The 23,822-nt window shown below is 65.6% G+C and overlaps 7 protein-coding genes across 7 annotated transcripts; 1 reads left to right on the forward strand and 6 right to left on the reverse strand.

The window, feature by feature from the left end:
• Positions 1-288: 288 nt before the first annotated feature.
• PFL1_06049 (uncharacterized protein) lies at positions 289-6,657 on the reverse strand (the record flags this gene model as incomplete). Its single annotated transcript, XM_007883587.1, has 4 exons — positions 289-762; positions 850-976; positions 1,099-1,713; positions 1,832-6,657. 4 exons carry the CDS (start codon positions 6,655-6,657, stop codon positions 289-291), a joined length of 6,042 nt encoding a protein of 2,013 aa, XP_007881778.1.
• Positions 6,658-7,031: 374 nt separating this feature from the next.
• Positions 7,032-9,836, forward strand: PFL1_06050 (uncharacterized protein; the record flags this gene model as incomplete). Its single annotated transcript, XM_007883588.1, has 6 exons — positions 7,032-7,863; positions 7,972-8,757; positions 8,860-9,222; positions 9,326-9,494; positions 9,603-9,637; positions 9,733-9,836. 6 exons carry the CDS (start codon positions 7,032-7,034, stop codon positions 9,834-9,836), a joined length of 2,289 nt encoding a protein of 762 aa, XP_007881779.1.
• A 121-nt stretch (positions 9,837-9,957) lies between these two features.
• PFL1_06051 (uncharacterized protein) lies at positions 9,958-12,017 on the reverse strand (the record flags this gene model as incomplete). Its single annotated transcript, XM_007883589.1, has 3 exons — positions 9,958-11,305; positions 11,440-11,833; positions 11,954-12,017. The coding sequence occupies 3 exons, from the start codon at positions 12,015-12,017 to the stop codon at positions 9,958-9,960; spliced, it is 1,806 nt and encodes a 601-aa protein (XP_007881780.1).
• Positions 12,018-12,764: 747 nt separating this feature from the next.
• PFL1_06052 (uncharacterized protein) lies at positions 12,765-14,400 on the reverse strand (the record flags this gene model as incomplete). Its single annotated transcript, XM_007883590.1, has 2 exons — positions 12,765-13,870; positions 14,154-14,400. 2 exons carry the CDS (start codon positions 14,398-14,400, stop codon positions 12,765-12,767), a joined length of 1,353 nt encoding a protein of 450 aa, XP_007881781.1.
• Positions 14,401-15,444: 1,044 nt separating this feature from the next.
• On the reverse strand, positions 15,445-19,500 carry PFL1_06053 (uncharacterized protein; the record flags this gene model as incomplete). Its single annotated transcript, XM_007883591.1, has 3 exons — positions 15,445-18,437; positions 18,558-18,786; positions 18,967-19,500. 3 exons carry the CDS (start codon positions 19,498-19,500, stop codon positions 15,445-15,447), a joined length of 3,756 nt encoding a protein of 1,251 aa, XP_007881782.1.
• Positions 19,501-21,416: 1,916 nt separating this feature from the next.
• On the reverse strand, positions 21,417-22,059 carry PFL1_06054 (uncharacterized protein; the record flags this gene model as incomplete). Its single annotated transcript, XM_007883592.1, has 3 exons — positions 21,417-21,490; positions 21,615-21,825; positions 21,934-22,059. The coding sequence occupies 3 exons, from the start codon at positions 22,057-22,059 to the stop codon at positions 21,417-21,419; spliced, it is 411 nt and encodes a 136-aa protein (XP_007881783.1).
• Positions 22,060-22,605: 546 nt separating this feature from the next.
• On the reverse strand, positions 22,606-23,350 carry PFL1_06055 (uncharacterized protein; the record flags this gene model as incomplete). The annotated part of the gene is made up of 2 exons (XM_007883593.1): positions 22,606-23,229; positions 23,333-23,350. 2 exons carry the CDS (start codon positions 23,348-23,350, stop codon positions 22,606-22,608), a joined length of 642 nt encoding a protein of 213 aa, XP_007881784.1.
• Between the last annotated feature and the right edge of the window lie 472 nt (positions 23,351-23,822).

Genomic DNA, 23,822 nt, shown 5'->3' on the forward strand with positions numbered 1-23,822 from the left:
CCTCAGGGGAGGCATGTCATGCCTGGAATTGCAAACAGAGCCTACGCCGCGAGCAAGGCGGGAGGCGCTTGCCCCATCTCCTTCGATCCGCCGACTGGCCGTGTGGTCGCTCCTTGTGTGGGTGCTGCGCCTCGTTCCCTTCCCTTCCCTTCCTGAGCAGGTCCAGCGTTGCACCAGCTGATCGTCACCTTGGCGCCTCGACCGCGGCGTGATCATGCCCCTCTCCGCGGTCCGTGTCCTTCGCTTCTGCTCTGGCGCCAGCCTGATGGCTAGCGCGCACCGCAGGCTTCACGCCGCCTCGGCAGCGGAGACGCCCTCGAACATATCGCCGAGCAGGCCGAGCTCGACGGCGCGCCAATCCACATCGTCCGATGGCCAGTCCCCCGTCGTAGTGGCCGCGACGGTACCAGACCCCGCCGCCCCTGCTCCCCCTGCTCCTGCTCCTGCTCCTGCGGCAGTTGCTGCAGTAGCGGGGGCACCGGCGGAGGAAGAGGGCAAGGCGTTGGGCGTGCGCACGCCAACGTGGTACACGGCCTCGTACGAGTCGAGCGAGATGCGCTGCAAAAAGGGCAGCAGCTCCTCGATCCGTCCCACGTGGCGCCGCGCATTGAGGTGCGGCGTGCGCCGCTTCTTTGCTCCCGCACCCGGACCCTTCTTGTTGCTGCTGCCGCCGCGCAGCGTGGCGTGGTCCAGGTCCGAGGGTGAGTCGAAGGAGAATGGATCCTCGTGCTGCGTTGAGGCCGTCATCGACTCGGTTGGTGGCTGCAAACACCGAAAAGAACGGCCGAGGCCGCGAGTAAGTGGTGAGCTCGCGCGGTACAAAACGAGGGGCGCAATCGTGCGACTCACCGTTGTGATCGCTGAAGACCGCTTCTCGCTCACCATCGTCGCGAGGCGGTCCATGATGGACTCGGCCACCCAGTCGTCGGGCGCGTAGACGACATCGACCGTGTCGGTGACGAACATCCACTGGTGCCTGTTGGTCGGTGAATGAGGGCAAGAAAAGAGATGGCGCAGTCGAGAATCAGCCGCCGAATCACAAACAGCACGCGGCTGGCCGTCCGGCCCGGGCCTGGGCCCCGCCCACGGCGCACTTACACCTGGAAGTCCTCAGTCTGGAGGACGAGGAGCAGGTCGAGGAACTTGCACGCCGACAGTACGAGCTGCAGCTGGTCCGACTCGTCGGGCGGCAGCTCGTCCATCATGCCCTCAAACAGCCGCATCAGCTCGGTGATGATGACGGGCCAGAAGCTCGAGAGGTGCCGCGCCGAGAAGCGGCACAGGAGCACGCGCATGCACAGGTACACCTCGGCATGCACCAGCTCCGACACGTTGGAGCGCAGCAGGTCCACGACCCTCTCCTGGATGCTCGGCAGCTGCGCCAGGAAGGCATCGCGCTCGCCGCTGAAGATGACAAACGACAGCCGGCGCAGGTTGAATGCCCGGGTGAGCATCTCGAGCTCGCGGTTGGTGAAGATGTTGGCCGAGGCGGCGCTCGTGATCCGGCCGATGAGCTCGACCAGCCGCTCCTTGTCGTTGAGCATCAGCGAGAGGATAATGGGCTTCCACCTCTCGGCCAGCGCGGGCGTCATGGTGAAGAAGCGGTTGTCCTGGAACAGATCGCCGACCGCGCCGCGCCAGGCCTTGAGGCTGCCGGGCAGCTTGACCATCTCGCCGACGAGCGAGAGGACGTTGGCGTCCACATCCAGCGCCCTGCGGAACGTTGAGAAATGATGCAGGCAGGAGCATAAGCATAGGAGCTGCGATGAACGGCACGCCAAGCGTGAAGGGGCTTTGGGTCAGCGCAGCGCAGCGCCGCGACAATACTCACTTTGACTTGACGCGGAAGCTGGGGGCGACAATGTAGTAGACGGCGTTGGCCGCGATCGACATGATCTTGTCGCCGTCCACCTGGAATCTGCGCAGGGCCGGTACTGCCCTGGTGGCGAGGAACTCATTGATGGCGTCGATCAGCGTCATGCCGGCGACGTCGACGCCGGGGATGGCGGCCTTGTCGTCCTTTTCGATGATGCCGCTGCTCTCGAGGTCGAGCTCCTCGTCGTTCGCCTTGCCCGATCGTCGGATCCAGGTCGACTGGTCGTACGACCTGCCCGCTATGAGAATGGCCGAATCGACGAGCTTGACGTACGTGTCTTGCAGATCCCTCCGCATCCTGCGGTCCTCGATGGCGGTCGTCTGGCAGAGCTTCTCGCCGAGCGTCGTGAGGATCCGCAGCACGGGGAAGATGTGCAGCTTGCGGCTCGTACTGCTCGCCACAAAGTCCTTGACGAGCAGGATCATCACCGGCCACACCTGCGGCGCCTCCTGCTGCGGCATCCGCGCCAGGTAGGCGTCGGTGAAGGCGAAGAGCGAGGCGTCCGACGCCGCAAATGAGCTTGCCGTCTTCCTTGCCTTTTCGCCGCTGCCCGAGACGCGCGTCGAAAGGACGTCGCAGAGGTAGGTGACGACGATCTGGGCGCTCGCCGCGACCACCTCGAGGATGTCGAAGACGGCCGTGATGCGCGGACCGTCCCGCTCTCCCTCGCCGACCCTCGACCGTTGCCAGCACTCGAGCAGAGACTCGACCACGTCGGCTGACTGCGCCCGGTAGATGCGCTCGAGAGCTCGGCGCGCACGCAGTCGGACTTTGGTCACGATGCTCTCGAGCGCCAAGGCCTTGGCGTCCCTCTGCGAGAGTTGCATGTAGGTCATCGTCCACACGCCGTGGAGCGTCTGCACCGTGTCCTGCAGTGCGCGTGTGCGTCCGGCCACGGCCGCGCCGGCCTTTCCTGCCACAGCGCCGGACTGGTCGGCGGAAAAGACATTGGAGACGTAGCCCAGCAGGCCAGGTCCGCTGTCTTGCGTGGCGCTCGTCGCCTTCTCTCGCAGCTCCCCCTGCGTCGTGCTCGGCTCCCTCGAGGGCCCGTGCTGGGGTAGCTCTTCGCCCAGCGCTTGGAGCAGGATGCGCTCCGATAGGCTGATCAGCAGCGTGAGGTCCATCTCGGAAGAGAGACAGGACACGTCCTCTGCCTGCACCGCAAGATCGGCGCCGAACGTCGCCCGCACGCTTGCGGGGACAAAGGCCTTCTCGACCTCGCCAGTGATGGAGCGGATGAGATCGCAGATGCTTGCGTTGATGGGCAGCAGGACGCCGTTGACGCTGCTGCGGAAGAAGGGCATGGCCATCAGCACAAAGTCGGACCAGTGCTGCAGGATGGGCCGGTTCCGCTCCGCCGCCAGCCCGCGCTGCACCATCGGCAGGAACAGTGGATGCGCTGTGATGCCGAGGCGTGCCTTTGTCGGACCCACGGTCTCTTGTGTCGTTGGTCCGTCCTCCCTGGCGTCCATGGTGGTCGACGACGTGGAAAAGACCCGTTCGGGCGCATGCACGACGACTGGGCCCGAAGCGCGCGCGGTGATAGTCGAGTGCAGGGCGTGGAGCAAGCGATTCTGACCTTCGATGGCACCAGTTGCGGTCGCGATCAGCAGCGCCTCGATCTGTATCCGCTCGATCTCCCGCAGTCTGGCCGGACTCAGCTGGCCCTTCTGTACGAGGATCTGCACCAGATCGATTGCCGCAGCCTGGACAGCGTTGTTGTTCTTGCGCATGCTGTTTCGCAGCGCCTCGTCCGGGTATGCGCGAAGCATGCCCAGGCACTGGTCGAGCAAGACGTCGAGATAGCTGGCCTGGGAGCTGCGAGCCCCTTCCGTGTCTGACGAAGGTCCGGCAGAGGACGTGAGCAGCCTCTCCACCGACGCAGAGACGCTGTTGCTCTTGAGGGCCCGGGCGAAGCCCTGCCCGCTGAAACGCGAGAGGGCCGCCAGCGTTTGCAGCGCGTATAGGCTCTGCTGCTGGTCGTATGGCCTCGTGTACTCCAAGATGTCGATCTGAAGGCCATCGAGCTCCAGTCGATTGGCTCTGCGGGGCGGGCGGCTGGCGAGGAGCATGTGGAAGAGAGGGTCGACCACCTTGGGATACGAGCGCAGGTTGACCCGAAGCCAGGCCTCGGCCCACTGCTTCTCCTCGAGGTCGGAGGATCGCAGCTTGTCGAGGATCAGCAAGAGCGGCGCCCACAGCTCCTCGCACGGCAGATCCTCGGACAGCCGCCAAAGCGTGCCAAAGGCTTGCATCGTCCGGATTCGTCCCGAGACGTCGGGGGCCGACAGCTTCCGGCAGAGGACCCGCTCGAGGTGGCCGCGCGATGTGACCTTCTGTGCGGCCCAGAGCAACTCTGCAGCGCGGATTTGGTAGGGCGACCTATCGGGCTCCATGTAGAAGAGCAGGCTGGTGGCGATCTGTGGGAAGTAGTCGCCGCCACCAAGGTCAATCCGCGAGCCGGCAGAGGTGAGCAACGCGCATGAGATCAACACCTCGATCATTCTCTCGACCTCGGCGAAGCTGCCGGCGCGACTCAGGCGATCAAGCAGCGTGGGCGCCCAGCCGGCCACGTCCCAGTCCAGCCGTGCGGCAGCCGCTTCGCCGGCTGGAACAGGCGCGTCCAACAGGCGGAGGAGATCTGCAAAGATGTCGAGGATGCGGACGGACATCTCCTGATGCTGCTGCTGCTGCGAGCTTCCCGGCTTGACGATGTTCCCGAGGCGAGACGTGACGTCAGCGCAAAGGCGGAGTAGTGCAGATGTCGACGCCTCGTCCTCGAAGCTCCGGAATCGCTGCGCCGCCTCCTCGGCGTCGGTCTCTCCGGGAGCGTAGAAGGCGTCTGCTCGCGAGACAAAGTCCGACATCGCTGCAGTCCCCCCGTCCTCTGGCTGATCGTGGGTGCGTCTGCCGAACACCCTCGCCGGGATCAGGTCTAGCAGCAGCTTGAGGAGCTCCAACGCGTCGAGTAGCAGCCTGATGTCCTCGGCTGCTGCTATCCCTGCCTTGAGGCGATTGTCGACGAGCTGAAGCAGAGCGGCGAAGAGAGTTGGCACGTGGATCTGCTTGGTCTCCTCGTCGTGGAACCGGAAACTCTTGAGGGCGAAGCATAGCAGCTCGACGGCCGAGATCGGCGCGTCTCCCGCCTCTGTCGAATGCTCGGCAGCCGCCTCCGCTTCTTTCTGGCCGAATTGAGAGCGGACGGCGCTGAAGAATTGGCTGTACAGCAGGTATGGATCCACAACCTCAAACAGCACATTCGCCGTCGTGGCGATCTCGTCGTCGACCTGACGGGTCATCTGTCGGCTGAGCGCCCGGAAGGCGTCGAGGACCAGGACCTCTGTCAGCGGCTGTCCGATCTCCCACTTGTCGAGCAGCGACACAAAGATTTTGTAGGGCCGCTGTCGCTCCGCGGCGTCCGGCTGCAGATCGCTGTCGGTGTCCCGCTCAAAGTCCTCCTTGAGCGCCTGCCTGACTAGGCCAAGGCCGTGGGAGCGCAGATAGGCCATCTGGGTCTCGAAGGCGTCGTCTGCGCCGAGCAGCCAGCTGTAGAGGCGTCGGTTGAGACTGAGATCCCTGCGCAGCACAACGCTGAGCGCGGCCCTGACAAGGATGACCTTGTCGTTGGCCTTGACGTGCCGCTGGAACAGCGGCCTGTCCATGCGGAGGTGGGTGACGAGGAGCTCGAGGGCGTTGCGCCGCACCAGCAGCGTCTCGTCCTCGAGGGCGTGGGCGAACCCTCTGACCATCAGGCCGACGTCCTTGCCGACGGATCGTGTCGGGTCGACGACTTCCGGGCCGAGGTCGGGCATCCTCTTGGTGAGGTAGTTGAGCGCGGCGAGGCGGGTCGAGGGCGTGGTGATGAGGACGAGCCAGAGGCATTGGAGGAAGAAGTCCTGGCCGACGGAATGCGAGACGCTGTCGAGGAGCTTGAGGGTACGGTCAAAGAACTCGCCCGTCTCCTCTTCGAGTCCCGGCAGGAGGGCGAGGAGGAGGGCGCGTGCGATGGGGCGGAGGTCCTCGTGGAGGGGCAGGTAGTGCTTGTCGTAGATGTCGAGCAGGCTGGGCTTGACCGAGGTCGAGGCGTACTGGAAAAAGGGGAGGAGGCCCGACGTCCATATCTGGAGGTCCCTGCGTAGGCCGTCTGGCCCAATGACGGCGAGGATGTGGCTGTAGACGTCGAGGGCGCGCTGGTGGACGCCCGAGGGAAGGGCGGGGTTGAGGCACTGTGCGAGGCGCTTTGCGACGATGAGCTTGCGGGGTACGACGTTGAAGTTTGGGTATGCCTGCACCGACTTGAGGAGGCGGGAGAGGAACGAGATGAAATCGGCCCACTCGCTGACGCTGTCAAAGGTGGCGAGGGTGCGCTCGACGAGGTTCGAGTACTTTTTGAACTTTGGGTCCGAGTAGAGGGACTTTTCGCTCTGGATGGCCCACGCCTTTTCCGCCCTCTTTGCGGCGCTGCTCCTCCATACCTCGCTCGAGTCGATGATGTTGGCGCGGGCCGAGGGCTTGGAGGAGGTGGCAGCGGGGCTGATGGTCTTGCTCTTTGACCTGGCTGCGGTGAGGAGAGAGGGGTGATCGCTGGCGGAAGCGGAGCTGAGGTCGAGCTGCACGTCTGCCGAGGGGGGTTTGAGGGCGGAAGGCTGAGCGAGGCGGATTGCGGTGGGCAGGGAGCTGAGCGAGGTGGAGCTGCCTTTGCGTGCCCTGGCGAGCGAGTGCTGTGGGGCGGCGGACGGGGCGCTGCCGGACGGCGTTGGTGCGTTTCGGGAGCCCGACATGGTGAGCCCAGACTGGGGTTGGTGGATGAGGAGGCGATGGTGATGGTGATGGTGGTGGTGGTGGAGGAGGAAGAGGTCGAGGTTGGAATTGGACAAGAGCAGGCCACAGGCCAGCAGGGTGCCGGCAGGAGGGAGGGACCCTGACCTGCAGCCTCTCTGGGCCCAAACACCGCCCCGCACAGGCCACACACGCCCCACGCAGGCTGCCACGCCGGCCTCGCTGTCGGCTGGCGGCCCGAATCCGCCTCCTCTTCCTCCTCCTCCTCCTCCTCCTCCTCCTCCTCCTCCTCACCTCCACCACCACCGCCACTACTCTTGCTTTTCCCTCGCCTTCCAGCTCGTACGGCTGCTCCGCGCCGCCTACTGCGCCCACCATGTCGCGCTCACTTCGCACGCGTCCCATGACGCTCTACAACAAGGACGACACCCACAACCACCACATCCCTCCCATCCCAGAGGCTTCCGAAAGCTACCCGCACGCCAGCGCCCATGCCGGCCCCTCCAGATCCAGCCAAAGCTATGGCGCACCGCATCCATCCTCCCGCTCCTCGTCCCACCCCAGCGGCGCAAACGTCCTCAAAAAGTCGAGGAAAAAGGCCTCCGAGGTCGGCTCCAACCTCAAAAAGAGGCTCTCGATGCGCTACGCAGAGCCCACCGCCATCGGTCCGGGAGGCTTCAGCGCCGTGCCAGAGGTGCCCAGCCTGCCTCCGAGCGCCATGCCCCAGATCCAGGTCGGTCAGAGAATCACCCACAACGTCGACGGCTCCATCCTGCCCATCATGGGCCACGGCTTCGCAGATGCCCAGGATGCAGACCCAGATCCCGATGCCGACGTCCACGACCGCTTCCGACCGCGCCCTTCGACCGACAGCGCGCGCTCCGGCACCGACAACTTTGCCGCAGACCCGGCCATCGACCTCAACCTCCTCTCCCAGGACGACTTTGACCCGCAGGCCTACCTCCGCGCCAAGCTCTCGCAGCACTCGGAGTCGAGCCTACGCACCTTCAAGACGTCGCTCGCCGGGGCAAAGGAGGCCGCCAACGAGGACCTCAAGCGACAGGTCTTTAAGAACTACGCAGAATTCATCACCATCAGCAAGGAGATTGCCACGCTCGAAAACGACATGCTCGAGTTAAAGGAGCTACTCACAGAGTGGAAGCAGCTGCCACAGGCGCTCGAGCTCGACGACTCGACCGGCGCAGCAGGTGAGTGGAATTGGCGGGCGGAAGTCTTGACGGAGGCCACATCAAAGCACCTGCGGCTGACCATCTCTTCTGCCTGACGGCATCGCGAACGGTATCGTGGGCGTGCAGCCTTCTCCGACTTTGGGCGGGGCAAAGGCGGCCGCGGCGGTAACCGCGCTAGCATGATCGACCTGCAGCAGATTTACCGGGCGCAGATCACCTCGCTCTGGGAGGGCATCGAGGGGTCGCAGAAGTTCCTGCCCTACGTCCCCGGCCGCCACCTGATCGCCGAGGCGAGCACCTTCACCGAGCTCAACTCGGCCACCTACAAGCCCAAGCAGGGAGTCGCCCTCTTCCTCCTCGACGACCTGCTCCTCATCGCCGTGCGCAAGAAGCGGCAGATGAGCAGCAAGGTGCGCCTCGTCGCCGAGAGATGCTTCAGCCTGGCCGAGATTGTCGTCATCGACCTCAAGGACGGCGGCGACCTCAGCAACGCCATCAAGATCAAGCGCGGCAAGGAGACGTTTGTCTACCGCTCCGACCGCGCCGAAGACAAGCGGGCGCTGCTCAACGCCTTCAAGCGCGTCGCCGAGGAGCTGGCCAGCAAGCGACGCAAGGAGAACCACGCCGAGGCCGAGGCGCGCAAGCGGCAGTCGACGCTCCTCTCGGGACCGGGCCTGGACTCGGGCAGCGTCCTCGGTGCCGGCGGACATCGGGCCGGGTCCGCGGCGTCAAAGTCCTCCAGCCTGCTTTCGCCCATCGGCGAGGACGGCGAGAGCGTGCTGGCGGCAGCGGCGGCGAGTGCGGCAAGCGAGAGAAAGGACCCGGGCCGGTGGAACAACGACTTTGCCGACGAGCTCGCGGTGTGCATCGCGCTGCGCGAGTGGGAAGAGGCTGTGACGCTGGTCGAAAAAGGTGAGTCTGCCAGGCGGAGTGCGCGAGATGCTCGTGGAGCCGGGCACCACTCACTCAGCTTGACCTCATCTTCTCCGCCCATTTCGACCCTGGCCCCGACAGGTAAGGGCGTGCTGTCCACCTACGCCCCCTCGGACCTGGCGCACATTGATCTGTCGTCGAAGCTGGCCACGCGGACGCACGACCTCGTCTCGGCCATCAGCGCCGACTTTTCGCAGCAGTCGCTCAAAAAGTCGGCCGTGGTGCGCAACGCCGGCTACCTGCTGCGGCTCGACAAGGGCGAGCTGGCGCGCGAGCTCTTCCTGACGGCGCGCACCGAGCTCCTCAAGCGCAGGACGCGCCAGATCAAGTACGAGGGCGACGTCAGCCTCTACATCTCCGAGCTGGCGCTGGTGCACTTCACCCTGATCAAGAACACGAGCGAGTGGTACATGAGTGCCTTTAAGGATAACCGGATGGCGAGCGGTGAGTTGCCGTCGGGTCCCTTCCTTGGCGTCCAGCAGGAGAACTCACGGCGACCCGTCTGAATGCCTTCCGATCCGTTTGCATCGCCGCCGCGACGAATCAGGCTTTGTGCAGTGGGCCTCGACGCAGATTGAGGCGTACGGCGAAATGTTCCGACGACAGGTCTACGGCGTCGACCAGGACGCCCAGGTCATCCGCGACTGCCTCGACGTGAGCCGGAGCAGCGCGGCGCAGCTCAAGGAGGTCGGCCTCGACTTTTCCTACCTCATCGAGTGCGTGACCGGCTCCCCTCCTTCTTCCCAAAAGAGCATCGAAAGCCGACGACTGACCGTTGCGCCGCCTCGCGCCGCCTTTTCTCATCTCGTCCCTGTCGCGCGCAGGGAGTTGTTGAGACCCGAAGGTCTCACCAAACCGGGTGAGTATTCGCAGTGAAATGTGCCGGCAGCAACTGGCTGGGCAAGGATCGAGTGCTGACCTGGTCTATTCCCCTCGAATCAACGACGACGACAGTGCCATCGCTGACATTGACGACGGCCGAAGAGCCGAACTCGGCGTCGCCCATCCGCGCCTCGGCGCAGGAGATACGCAGACAGAGCATGATGCAGCTCGCTTGATCCGAGCTTGCACGACCCGGCGATCGCTCTCCATCCCCCGTCCCTGCCTGCAATGGAGAGACCGCCTGAATGCCACATCGCCCGCGTCTAGATCTACCACGAGTGTGGGGGATGTGGCGAGCTACTGGCTCCATAGCTCGACGACCCTCGGATCGGCGGTCGGCTCGTCCTGATGCCCCTTTTTGGCGATGCGCAAACACTCCTTTTCGAGCCAGTCCGGTTTGGGCGTCCACCCCGCGCCTGGGTCGTGGGGACGGTGCTGCTGCTGCTGCCGTTGGTGGTGGTGTGACGGCGGTGCGACGACCGTCTCGACCTGGACGTGCTGCTCGCGGAGCATCCGTGCGCCCTGGCACAGCACAAAGTCTTCGGGCTCCGAGACGCCCTGCAGCACACGGTCGATGATGAGCACCACGTCCCTGCTCTTCCCCTCCCCGTCGCTGCCGCTGCCGCCGCCGCCGCCGACGGGAAGCGAGAAGACGAGCTCGCCGTCGCGACCTGCCTTGTTGAACGCGAGGATGCGCTGCACGCACGGCGCGTTGCCGCTCAGCCTCTCCGAGCACGGTTCCATGGTCGTGTAAAGGTCCAGCTTGATGGTCGCCTCCTTTGCCGATCTGCCGCCCGCTGGGTCCGAAGTGCGACGGCGGCCGTAGAGTCGTTCGAGCTTGTCGAGCGCACACTGCTCGGCGTGCGTGTTGCCCGGCAGCTCGCGCGAGTAGCCCGTGGTCAGGATGCCCGTCTGAGAATCTATGACGGCTTCGTTCGGCATCGGTTGGATGGCGATGACGCAGCCCACGCAGAAAGCCGTGGTGAGAGGGATGCACTTGTCTGCCTCGCGCAGCGCGACCACCATCAGGTCGTAGTCGCGCTCCTTGTTCGGCTTGGCCCTTAGGTTGCCGTTCTCTTCCATGTCGTCGTCGTCGTCGACCACGGCCTCGTCGGCAGACGAGGAGGCGAGCGAGTCGTAGTACCTCTTCCACGGCTTCCTCCGCTTCTTCCACTCTCGCTGCCATGCGCCGTACTCGCCCTCTATGCCGCCGTCGCGCCAGACCATCCAGCTGTCGCGGATCCGGAACGCGACGGCGATGGGATGGTCTAGGATGATCTGTCGGAGCGGCGGGGCCGGATGCAGGTCGGGGATGAATCGATCCGAGATGCTCGAGCTGCGGCGGTGATGCCCGCTGCGCCCGGCGGTTTTCGCAGCCGCGGCGCTGGCCGTCGATGCGCGGGTCGCGACCTCTGGCTGTGACTGCTTGCGCTGTCGCAGGCTGCTGGACGTCGAGGAGGGTGCAATCATGCGGTTGGCCTTGACGGCGATCGAGGACGAGTCGGAGCCTACGCCGAGCGGGGCAGGGAGGCGGAGCGCCTTGCGGGTCAAGTGCTCGGTGAGGTAGTAGTATGCCGCACCGTAGACGAGGCCGATGCTCGCCCCGACAAAGATCTGAAGCGGCGTGTGGTAGTGGAGGTGGTATCTGCGAGCGTAGTGTGCGTGTGCGCGCGTGCATCCGTGTGTTGAGACGGTAGAAAGGGCGAAGAGGCACAGCAGCGTAAGTCGAGGTCAAGGACTGGCGACGTCGGCGAGCCGGGGGTCAGGCTTGCCACGTACCTCGAGTAGCAGGTGATGGCGGCGAGCAGCGCAATGGCGAGCATGGCCGCGTCGTGCTCGAGTCTGCGCATGAAGCCCACGACGGTCCTCGTCTGCATGGGCGGGGGACGGTTGAGTCCAAAGTGGGCGAGGAAGAAGGCGGCGAAGAAGCCGAGGAACTGCGAGTGGGAGCTGGGCATGCCGTAGCCGGATCCAAAGTCGGCCGTGGGGCGGGGCTGGCGGATGAGGCGCTTGAGGAGCCAGTTGAGACCCTCGCAGCTGAGCTGTCCGATCAGGGCATTGATGAAGGTGAGCTCGCGGCGGTACAGGATGATGGTGATGTAGGAGCACAGCAGGAAGATGGGCGAGAGCGTGGCGAGGGAGAGGATCTTGGAGAAGGGGTCTTGGGGGTCATCTGGTGGGTAGTATGGAGAGAGGGGAGGGCAAGGATGCGGCATGGGTGGCGATTAGAGGGAGGGAGCGGACTCGCGGTCAAGAAGGGGGGCTGGCGACGGGATGAACCAGGCAAACTCACAGCGGACATGGGTCAGCGCCAGCGACGTGTAGCGCGCAGGGTCTATGGAGCTGCCGCGAACCATGTTGGCGCTCCGAGGGGAGGGGCGACGTTGCGTGAGGCCGAGAGCGAGGTTGTCCTTGACCGTCTTGAGTGGTCTGGGTCGATGCGTCGGTGATGGTGGTGGTGGTGGCAGCGGCGACAGAAGCTCGTCGTTGGTAGTCTGGCAGGTGGAGGGGGCCAGAGGCAGAGCCTGGCAGCACGCAGGCCCGTTCGCGCGCTCGGACCTCGCCCGACGGCTCGACTGCCAGCAGGCCAGGCCAGGCCCGCCAGCAGCCCACTGCGTCCACGCAGTCCGGCTCACCGCCACGCGCCCCACAGGGCCCACAGTCGACCTTGCTCGCTCACCAGCGCAATGCCACCGACACCGGCGCCTGACTGCCGTCGTCGTCTCGCGTCCAGGTGCCGCGACGTGGTCGTCCCGCTCAAGACACGAAGAATTAGTCGGCTATGGCGGGGCATGCGTGCATGAAAAGAGAGATACGGTACAGAAAGAATCGAGTGCTGCCAGAGATGTGAGTGAGAGGACGTCGTAGTGTCTGAGGAGGCGAGGCGGCGAGATCAGGAGAGAGAGAGGGTGCGGAGAGACCGCAGACAATACACGAGACGGCGTGGCGACCATGGGCCATGGGGGAAAGGATGGACGGAGAGACCGAGCGAGCGAGCGAAGGGGCTTGCAGAGGCGACTGACTGCTGCCACAGCGAGAGAGGGCGCGCGGCTTTTGGGGCGATGCAAAGAAGAAAAAAGGCCTGGGGAAGCCTTTCCTCCTCTTTAGGCGGCGCTGGCCTCGATGCTCCTGGCATAGTTGCGCAGGATGCGGTCGACGTCCTCCATCGTCTGCTCGCGCACGTCGGCGAGCTTCTTGATGGCGGCGGTGGCCTCCTTGACCTGCTCCTCGGTCAGGTCCAGCTCGAGCTGCTCGCAGCGCGACTTGACCGCGTTCCAGCCCGTCAGGCGGTGGCCGATGCTGACATAGCGGCTCATGCCAAAGTCCTCGGGTCGGATAATCTCGTACGTCGACGGGTTGGCCAGGATGGCCTTGGCGTGGATGCCCGCCTTGTGCGTGAAGGCGCAGTAGCCCGTGACGTAGTTGTTGAACGGCACCTGGATCTGGACGGCCTCGGCGACCAGGTTCTCGACCTCGCGCAGCGCCTTGAGGTTGTACTTGCTCATCACGTACTCGCGGTCCGCCGTGTACATTCTCGCAATGAAGCCGCCGAGCGACGGGATGCCGTTCCTCTCGCCAATGCCGAGCACCGACGTGTCGACGTGGGTGGCGCCGGCCTCGAGCGCCGTGTAGGCGTTGGCGATGGCGCAGCCCGTGTCGTTGTGGAAGTGGCACTCGATGTCGCAGCCAACGACGCCGCGCAGCGTGCGGACCAGGTCGTAGACCTGGCGCGGGTTGGCCACACCGACCGTGTCGGCGATTCCGACGCGGTTGACGCCGACCTTGTCGACGGCCTGGTAGATGCTGAGCAGGTCGACGAGGTCGGAGCGGAACGAGTCCTCGGTCGAGAAGCGGATCTCGATGCCCTTGCTCTTGACAAACTGGATGACCTCGATGGCAGTCTTGGTAATGTAGGTCATATCCTTGCCGTGCGAGTACTCGCGGAGGAACTTGGAGGTGCCCATGACGACGTCGACGCCGTCGACGCCCGTCTCGACGGCGATCCTGGCGTCGTCCATGTGGCATCGGATGTGGGTGATGACCTTGGTCTTGAGGCCGAGCTTGCAGATGGCCTCGCAGTCCTTGCGCGACTGCTCCGACGCCGCGGGCGACGTGAGCTCGATGCAGTCGACGCCGAACTTGTCGAGCGCCTTGGCAATCTTGATCTTGGTCTCGGTGTCGAAGAAGGCGTTGGCGAACTGCTCGCCCTCTGAGCAGCACGAGGCGAGTCACGCGGAACGGGGGGAGCGCGGGAGCATGGGTCAGCGGGGATGTCGAGGCAAGGAAACAAAGAGAGAGCACGCTGCTGAACGGCGCAGTCGTTGGCGGATCTGGAGCAGGCGATGCCCGTTCCACCACCGGTGTGACACCTGCATCTGCGCAGGACACGCCGGCTTTGCCATCTCCGCGTCAGGACTGCCGCCCACCACATCGTCCGACGCAGCGCGACCATCCTCGTCCTCTCTTCCTACCACCAAGGCCGGGACACTCACCTCGCAGAGTCGACTCGATGATCTTGAAGTTGGAGACGTTGCTCAAGAAGTCCGAGTAGCGCGAGTTGAAGGGCTGGACGTTGCCGGCGTTGCCCGTGTCGCCGAGGTGAGGCTGCCTGCGCACCTCAGCGCCGTTGGCGGGGGCGCCGTTGGAGCCGAGCGACATCGAGGTGTCGATGCCGACGTGCGTCTCGGGGGCGGCGCCGTTGACCTTCTGGGTAGCGCCGGGGTCAGAGTGGTCGCACATGGTTGCGGAAAAGGTAGATGGGGGTTGAGGGCGGGTAAGGATGCGGGGGCACGAGGGTTCTATGCGCGGAAGGCGAAGGGAGGGTAGAGCAGCGTGGCGGAGTCGCTAACGTCGGAAGGATCTCTTTGGCTGGAGTGGATCTCTGGACGGTGATTGACCGATGGCGGATGTAGGCAGGGATGGTTGAGGTTCGGAAAGAGGAGAGAGAGGAACGGAGCAGGCAAAGCTTTCTTCCTCCCGGGCAGCCAGGCGAGGGGGGCGAGGGGCGAGGGCGTGGCAAAAACCCGCCGTCCATCCAGCAGGCGGGCGGCGCTGGGCCCCCACCTCTCTGGCGCCGTCGCCCCCGAGTCACTCCTCGCCCCCGCCCCCCTGCCCGCTGGCCGGTGAGCCGGGCTTGGCTGGCAGGCCGAGAGGAAGCCGCTGAAAAAAACCCAAGCCTGCTCGCGCGAGTGATTTGAAATTGCCCTAGCTGGGCCAGGAATACAAACCGGGCCTGCCTCCTGCACGGCGGCGACCAGAGACGCCGTCGATTAGAAGTTTGTAGTGCCTCCGCCCTCTCGTCCAAAGCATGGTGACTGGTGCCCGCATCGGCCTTTTCCCGAGCCAGCGTCGGCTCCTTTCCGGGATCTCGCGCGGCGCTCCTACCGGCCGGCTGACGAGTGGGGCGTAGCCTGGGCTGCCCAGCCCCGGCGCTGCCTCCTCTATCTGTCTCGGTCCCAGCCGCCAACTGGCAGCACCATCCAGCGTCCGATGGGCCTGCCCTGAAGCTGCCACGCCCTGGCATGTTCTCGGAAGTCCCGCGGCCTCGCAAGCACGCACTCACACGGTTCGCACCGGGACTCAGGCTCGCTCCAGCTATCCAGTCGGGCCAGGCCGGATGGGCGTGGCGACGCGGTGCGATTTGCCCATTCTCTAGCATGCATTTGAGATCGTTTCATCAAAAAGGGCAGGTGGAATGTCGTTCAGGTGCGAGCGTGCAGTAACGCCAGGAGAAAGGGGAGGGACAGCGTCGAAGCCCTCTGGAGGTACCGGCGCAGCGGCATATCAGCGCCGTCGCGATTGACTTGTCCTCGCCGCCGCCTCGAGGACGGCGCTCGAGCCGGGGATCTCGGCGAGCTTGAGCTGGCCTTTGGAATGGTCGACGAGGACGTCGCCGATCCAGCCGCTGCCCGTTGGCTCGGCCGCCTTGCCGGAGCTGGACCTGTCGAAGCTGTCAATGTGCGGAGGTGCCGACCCGGGGCCTGAGCCCGAGCCCGCACCGGAGCTGGGCGCGGCCCGACGCTGGGGAGCAGGGTCGCTGGTACGCTCGCTCCGATCGCGATCCGGCCGGCTGGAGAAGCCGCCCTCGTGCCCCTGCACCGGCTCGCTCCGCCTCTGAGCGCTGGAAGACGATGCGGGCGAAGCCGAAAAGCCTCCTCGTGATGAGGATGACGAAGCCGACGACGAGGGCCTCGCCGAGCCCCTACTGGCGCTGCCTCCGTGTGACCGGCCATTTATGACGCCGCCGCCATCGCTGTTGCGGGACTGATCTTTGGATCTGTCCACCTCGTGCTTTTGCGGCAGCGGCCCATCTGAACGGCGCTTTCCTCCGATCCACGCGCCCGAGTCGAGCTCCTTGGCGACAGAGTCCCGAGCTCTCCCAGAACCCTCGCTGCTGCTGCTCGACGGCAACGACGGTGCGGGCGCGGCACCCTGGGCGGTGGCTGTGGCGAGATCCCCCCGGTCGCCCTCGGACGGCACGCCCGACCACAGCGGGGTTGAGCCGCCAAAGCTGTCGCCCAGGCCAAAGTAGTCGGAGGTGGAGCCGTTGGCCGCGGTCCACGTCTCTACGCCTCGGTCCGGCGCCGAGGGGCTCTCGCTGACAAGTCGGTACGGCGTGTGGGCCTGCAGCGTCTGGGTATCGACCACTTGACCCACGGTAAACCCCCCGGCGATCGCAATCTGTGCGGCGATGCCAGAGCCCGGGCTGCCGCTGTGGCCGCCATAGCCAAGCGGGTTGGACATGGTCTTGAGATCGTCGTTGATCTGCTGGTGCTGCACGCCGTAGCCTGGCTGCTTCATCGGCATCTCGGCCGCTCGGCCGCGTCCAGAACCCGCGGGTGCCCTGTCCGGCTTGGTCAAGCCTGTGCGCTTCTGCTTGCCGGTCGGTGCTGCGGGAGCGCCGTAGGCTGCGCTCGCCCTGTCCGAACCCTGAGTAGCGGCGGCAGAGCTTGCAGACTCGCTCGGCGACGGGCCGCTGCCGTTGGCAGACGCGTCGACGAAGGTCGCACCGGTCGGAGCAAGTGCGACGACTGCGGCAGGTGGTGCGCCATGGTCCGCGCCGTTCGCCTTCGATTCGTGATCCCCAGCCGCAGCAACGTCTGATCCAGCGATGGTCGTCGGCGCCTGTTGCTGCTGTTGCTGTTGCTGTTGCTGGTGCTGCTGCTGTTGCTGCCTCTGGAGCGCCAGCTGTTGCTGCTGCTGCTGCTGCTGCTGCTGCTGCTGCTGGCTCTGGTTGATAATGCTGAGGTACCAGAACATCAGGTTCGAGATGAGCACCTGCTCGTACAGCGGCCGCCTCGGGTTGGCCAGCTTGATGTGGCTGAGCCGGTAGACGGCGCGCTCGATGTGGATCGGGTAGCGGTACGAGCTCATCCCCGCCCGGGCGTGTATGCCGGCCATGTTGCGGTCCAGCAGGCTGCCCGCGGTGATTTGGCCGTTGAAGCCCTTGGAGGCGGCCGCGCCCATCGAAGGGCTTTCGTCCGGGCCCTTTTTCTTGCCAAAGAGGGCTCCGAGGAAGCTCGACGACTCCTTCTCCTTTTCCCTCTCGCGCTCCCGTTCCCTCTCCCGCTCGCGCTCCTCCTCCCTTTCGCGCTCCTTGCGCTCTCGCCGCTCGTACTTTTCCTTTTTCCGCTCCTTCTCCTTTTCGAGCTTGGCGGCGCGGTCGCGCTCGTCGTCATCGTCCTTGCCCAGGCCGAACCACGACAGGCCAAAGCCGCCCTTGCGCTCCTTGTCCTTTTGCCTCTGCGGAGGCGGGGACACGGCCCGCTGCCTCAGCGACGGCGGAGCCGAAGCGCCAGCGGTGGTGGCAGGGGTCGCCGCGGTCGAAGCAGTGGGTGGCGCAGCATCGGCGGCGGCGGCGGTGGCGGCTCGGCGAGGCGCGTGCTGACTCGACGAAGACGACTTGGACTGATGCTGTAGCGAGTTGGTCGAGGCGTTGGGCGTGGTGGACGCCGCCGGTCTGGCCGAGGTCGCGGCCGGCTTGCGGGTCGTCTTCTCAAACGATGGCACAGGCGGCACGTGCGAGACCGGGATGGGCTTGATCTGGTTGGCGTTCACCGGCGTCCGTTCGTGATTGGGCGATGTCAGAGGAGAGTCGCTCAGTGGCGCCGAGCCGGCCAGAACGGTCTGCATTTCCGCTTCTGCCGCCTGGTCGGCCTTGAGTCGGCCGGCCTGCGCGTCGACTCCGTCACCCGCGATGTCGAAGTAGCCCTGCTTCGCTGCGGTGGCCACTGACGCCTGCGTTGGGGTCTGTGGCGGCGAGGGGCTTCGGCTCCCGAGCTTGATTGAAGAGGCGAGGCTGCCGTCGGAAAACGTCTCGGCCAGAGACGTCAGGCTCGTCCTCTGAGACGCGTCCGAATGGTACGAGTCGCGCGAGTAGGCGTCGACGATGGAGTCAGTCGCTTCGTCGGACAGCGGCCGCGAGCTTTCGCCGAAGCTCGACTCGTCTTCGGGGCCCGAGGACATCTCGGACTGGTTGCTTTGTCTCCGCTCCATCGTGGCCGACCCCGAATCGCCTGAGGGCCCCGAGGCCGTTCCAGCGGCCGCAGTGACTTCGCCCAGTGCCGAGGCTGCATCGAGGTCGGCCTGGCCGTCGTTGCCGGACTCTTTCCGGCGAGCAGCGAGGCTGCCAGCTCGGCTGTCGCCGGACAGCGACGCCTTGCGGATCTTGGTGCGGACCGCGCGGCGAAGGATTTGGCCAGGTCTGGGCACGATGATGGGCGCGTCGGCGTCGTCAGCCCCTGTGTTGGGGCGGACATCGTCGGCTTGGTCGAACGCTGTGACGCGCGAGGTAGATGCGGTGTGGATGACGGGTCACGTCAGTCAGTCAGCTGCAAGCTCCGACGCCCCACGAACAAAGACGCCGCCAGCCTTGCCTCCGGCACTCTTCTGCTTACCCAGCGGTGAGGTGTCGATGCTGAGTGTGCGGCGAAGGACGCTCCGCAGCTTCGTCGGGTCGTCGCTCTTGCTCGCCTCCTCGGCCAGCTGCTCCAGCTTTTGCAGGTCGTCGATGGTCAAGATCGGCACGTTGGGGCCGTATGCAGCGCTGCGCGGGGTCCTCTGCGCCAGAACACTCCCCTCGCCTCCGCTGCTCTCGTCGTCGTCGGCGTCGTTATCGGGGCGGTACTGTCGCCGCAGCGTGCTTCCGCGCCGGGTCAGGGAAGTGGAACGGCTGATGATGCTGTCTTGACTGTCTCCCGGACGTCGCAGTGAGTTGAGCCGGCTGGCGATTGGCGAATCTTGCCCTGCCAAGGCTGCCTCGCCGGCAGCGAGAGGGTCGGGGTCCGCGACGTCTGCCTGGCTCACCGTCCGAGCGGCATGGTCCTTGAGAAAGTTGCGGAAGTCGGCCGGCGAGATCTCGGGATGCACCGAGGCCGGCACCCAGAAGAGGTGGCTGGGGTCCTGCGGCCGCGACGGGTCAAACTGGCTGCTGCGGCTCGACGAGCGGCGACCCAGGCTCGAGCTCGGCGAGGGCGAGCGCCCCGCCTCTCGACCTCCGATCGAGTCGGGCGATCCGGGTCGCTCGGCGCCGAGTCCTCTTCTCCTCGCGGTGAAGCGGGCACGCTCGCTGCCAGACCCTTTGCGCTGGGCCAACGGGCGCGCCGAGGCATCCAGCCCACCGACGGCCCCTTCGTCGACGAGATTGACGCCCCTGCGTTCACGCTCGCGCTCCGGTGACGGCACCGACAGTAGCTCCTGTCCTCCACCATGGACCGCAGCAAGGTCTGGCAGGTCCGGATCGAGGATGGGGCGGTTGACCGAGAGCCGTCGATGCGATTTGAGCGCCTCTACTTCTCGCTGGAACTCGGAGTCGGTGATGTTCATTGAGGGCGCCGACATGGCTGGAATCCGTGACTATTCCAGCCGAGGCGCTCGACGCTGACCTGGTCCGGCGAGGACAACGGCGCCGAGTCGCTTGGATCGATCCTCGAAATCGGGAGAAAGTTCGCGGTTGCCTCCGTACGGGCGATCAGGCGAGAGGCATCAGAAGCGAGCGACCGAGCAACGATGAAGGGAGCCGAGTACAGCGAGCCGGCCAGTGATACGCGACACTCGGAACGCGCTGAGAGGAGGGAGGAAAGGGGGTGACGTGGAGTGATGCGGTGCTGCGGCGGGATGCGATGGGGTGCGGGACTGGTGCAGAACACGAGCTGCGGAGGTGGCGGTTATTGAAGGTCGTAGGCTGATCGCATGCAACGAGGTGATCAATGCGGACTGGGAGCCCGATTGGATGTTCGAAGGCCAGAGGTGTGTCGTCTTGTGCTGCTGCCGCTGCTGCTGGTGGTGCTGGACAGCTGGCCGGGTCAGAAGCGGCCGCCGTAAGAACCGCGGTCTGGGCGGTGATGGAGTGGTAGATACGTGCGATCTAGCCCGACGTGGGTGGAGGAGACGAAGCAGGCTCGTGTGCGGGCGGGCGGGGGCGGGTCGAGCTCGTTTAGTGCAGCCTAGCGTGGCGGGAGAAATGAGCGCGGATGGTTCGAGTGGGGCGAGGTGAGCGGGACCCCGGGCGGGAAAGGGGCTGGCGACTGCTCTTTCGTCGAGCTGTGACCGAACGGAGCCGAGAGAGAGGGTCGGAAAAGAGTGAGAGACGAGGAGAGGGAGGGAGAGAAAGAGGTGTTGGAGGCCAGGACGGTGGAGCGAAAGGCGTGGCCGGATCGACGCCAGAGAGAACGAGAGCGAGGGCGAGGGAGCATGGAGAAGCAGCAGGCGGAAGCGAGGCAGGTGGCATGCCCGGGGCAAGCCAAGGTCGAAGCCAGCCCACAGCCTGAGTGCAGGCGTGCGAGCGTGCGTGCGTGCCCGGCCAGCGAATCCGTGCGGGCGGTGGAAAGCCAAGGGTCGGAGGCCTCTGGCCTGCCTCGCCTAGCCTTGCCTGAACTGGCCCAGGCAGCCGGGGCTGGGGGAACGCTCCAGCCAGCCAGGCCAGGCCAGGCAAGGCCAGCCAGCCAGCCACACAGACGGCGCAGCGGGCGCAAAACGCCGAAGCTGGCAGAAAAATCAGGGGCCTGCCTGCCACCGGCCAGCCTCGAGGGGGACCCTACGCTGCCTGCCCCGGCTGGCGGGACAACACCCTAGCTTGCACTGGCCCTATCGGGGGCTGCATCCTCATTCTCAGTCTGCCTCGGCCTGCTTCCAGAGTGTCGGCCCGATCCACAGGATCCACAGGATCCACAGGATGCACCGCTGACCGTGCCGTGCCATGTCGGCCGGCCAACCTCATGGACCGGACAATGCAGGATCCAGAGCCGTTTGATCGACACCGTGGCTGGCGCCTGGAGATCCGAGAACGATGAGGAGTCGTGGGGCGAGGCAGGAGCGAATAAGACTCCAACGAGCTGGGTCCGTCGATGGCATTGTGTCGACGCCATGGCCCCCTCCTTCGTGCCGTACGCGTGCTGCGCGCCTTGGACCGCTTTGCACCGCCACCCTCTCCTCCGAGCCGCAATCTGCACAGGCGAAACCGTTCAGTCAAGCAGCGAGCACGCCGAGCAAGATGACGCTGTCCGAAGGTGCCGGCGGCGAGACCAGGCCGGCACAGCACGGCCCTCTGCCGCCTCATAGTCGGGACCGGTCGGCGTCGAGGACTGTTCGAAACCCTCTATCAGTGATGGGGATGAAGAGTGGCGAGGTTTGGATTCCTTGATCAACATCGCAGCCGGGCAGGCCGCCCTTTGCGGCGGCGTCTATACATGCAGTGAGCCAATCCACGCTCTACACGGCGGGAGCAGATGCGCTGGACAGGGCCAAGGCCGGGACGCTCAGTAAGGGCGCGCGGCAGCCTGGCAAGCCTTGAGCTGCTCGAGGTAGTAGGAGCACGAGTTCATGTCGTTGGCTGAGAGGGCGAGGAGAAAACGAGGAGCGTGGAAGCAGCAGCAGCACCAGGCAAAGGTCAGCACTCGTCATCGTCGGAATGGGTGCAGCGTTCATGGTGAATCTGGCAAGCCTGGCCCACTCACTGCTCTCGAGGCACTTGATGAAGTCACGGCTCTGCACCTCGCAGTTGACGCCGGCGTTTTGCTGCTGCGAGTAAGCCTGGCTCTGGTCAAAGGCAGGCTGGGGAGCCTGGGTGGCCTCGGCGGCGGGCTCGGATCGTCCGCCAAAGAGCATGTTGGACAGTCCATGGCCGACCGTGGAGCCGACAGCGACACCAGCTGCCGTCGATGCCATCTACGTTTGGCAAGGTCGGTCGCAGTGCACAGGAGAGGGGGAGGAGAAGATCGTCAGCTCCCTCGCACGGCCACCGAGCGGGATGAAAGCTTCCAAGAGCCAACGTACCTGGCCGAAGAGTCCAGGGCCAGCAGACTGAGCAGCGGGCGCAGCGGCGTGCTGCTGAGGTGCGGCATGCGGCTGAGCGGCAGCAGGCGGCGGCGCAGAGTAGGCAGCGGGGCGGTTGGCAGCCATGGTGTGGGCACCGCGAGAGCCAGAGGGGGCGGCGCGGGAGCCACCGGAAGAGCGAGAAGAGCGAGGCATGGGGGGCGAAGTGAGGGGCTTGGTGGCGGAAGGCGTCGGGATGGAACAGTGCTGAGCAATTAGGTCGATGGTGGTGGGACGGTGGCAAGCAAGGAGCAGGCTAGGGTGGGTGGTGGCAACGTCGGACAAGGTGAGTCCAGGCCAGGGTCAGCCGAAAAGGCCTTGCCAGGCGTCGCGGCCAATCACGGCGGCCCGCCCGTTGCCTGGGCCAGGCAGGCCGGGCCAGCCGGGCCAGACAGGAAAGAAGGCGCTGGCTGACACGAGGTTCGGCAACGTGCGCGCGAGGGCGATTTTCCGGTTCCCGAAAAAAAAGAGCAGCCCTGCAAGGAAGCTTCTCGAGGCCCATCAGCCCCTCGACCCGGCCTCAGACACCCGCAGCATTAGCGAAAGATGGTTGCGACATGAAGACGCCGAGCATGGAGGTACAAATACAGAGGATTGGACGAGTGGAAGCGAGGAAGAGACGGGGGCGGGGGCTCACGAGGATGACGACGACGATGGCGCTGTCGTGTCTGCTGCCGGGGCCTTTGCTCGTGGCCGACGACGCTTGCCTCGACGCACTGCCTTCGTGGATGGCGGAGCAAGCAGCCTGCGATACCGCGAGCTCTGGCACAAGCCGCAGACGCTGGAGTGCGCCTCGTCGGATCCATCCGCGCCAGACCTGTTCCGCTCCTCTGCACCGCGGCGGGACGGCTGGCGGGCGCAGTTGACGCCGGGCAACCGGGGCAGCCGACACCTTGGACACCGCCCGTTGTGCAGATCGAACCATTCCGGCAGTACCTCATTCGAGGCTAATGGCGGCGGCAGAGGTGCCTCGCGCTGTATGCGCACATTGGGCTGGTGCGAATGGGCGATGTTGGGGACGTCGTCGCCCCACAGACCGCGGCGATGGCGGAACGAGGGCGCCGGCTGGGATTCGGGCGCCGCGCCGTATGCCGCCAGCCTGAGGAATGCGTCCGAGTGGTGCGAGGACAGCTTGGGCATCGTCAGCGCTGTTGCCTGGGCCACGGCCTCCTGGTGCAGGGCCTGGAGGGTGTTGGCGGCCTGCGACAGGGCCGACTTTGACGAGCCGCTCGTGCCAGGACCGGAGCCCGTCTTTGCCTGGAGCAGATGGAGATGGGCACAATGCAAAGCAAGCAAGGGAGGTCAGCCTTCCAGCCCCGTCATGGGAGGCGAGTGCGTCAGCTCGTGGACTAGGGCTCACCGCTCGTCGAGAGCTCATCGTGGCGCGGAGGATGGTGGGGAGGGGGGAAGCCGGTAGGAGGAAACCGACGGCACGCCCGCGAAGAAGGAAAAAGCAGACGACGTGGAGGCATCGGACCCAAACACTAGCGTGGGCGTGGCCAGCGTGGCAGGCCAGCCTGCGACCTTTCGGCCAGGCCAAAGGTGTGGGGTGGGGCGAGAACGCTCGAGGCCGGCGGGGCGGTGGGGCCACCAGCTTCTCGCTGGCGTGCCAGGTCACTACTCTGCTGTCATTCCATCGACTTTACTCCTCTTCCAACTTGCTTCTTCTTGCTGCTCCTCACCGTCGTCGACCCCACGCTCCCGCCGCCCGCCTCAGGCTCGATTGCGCTGCCATCGGCCTACGGACCGACCACCCGCCCGCACCACCCGGAGCTGCTCCGCCTGTCGGCTGTTCCGTGCGCTCCTCGAGACTCGACGGCTGAAGCCGCGGTCTGGCCTTGTCGAATCGC

The sequence above is a fragment of the Pseudozyma flocculosa genome (assembly GCF_000417875.1).
Source record: "Pseudozyma flocculosa PF-1 unplaced genomic scaffold scaffold00023, whole genome shotgun sequence".
In the NCBI taxonomy this organism is placed as follows: Eukaryota; Fungi; Basidiomycota; class Ustilaginomycetes; order Ustilaginales; family Ustilaginaceae; genus Pseudozyma; species Pseudozyma flocculosa.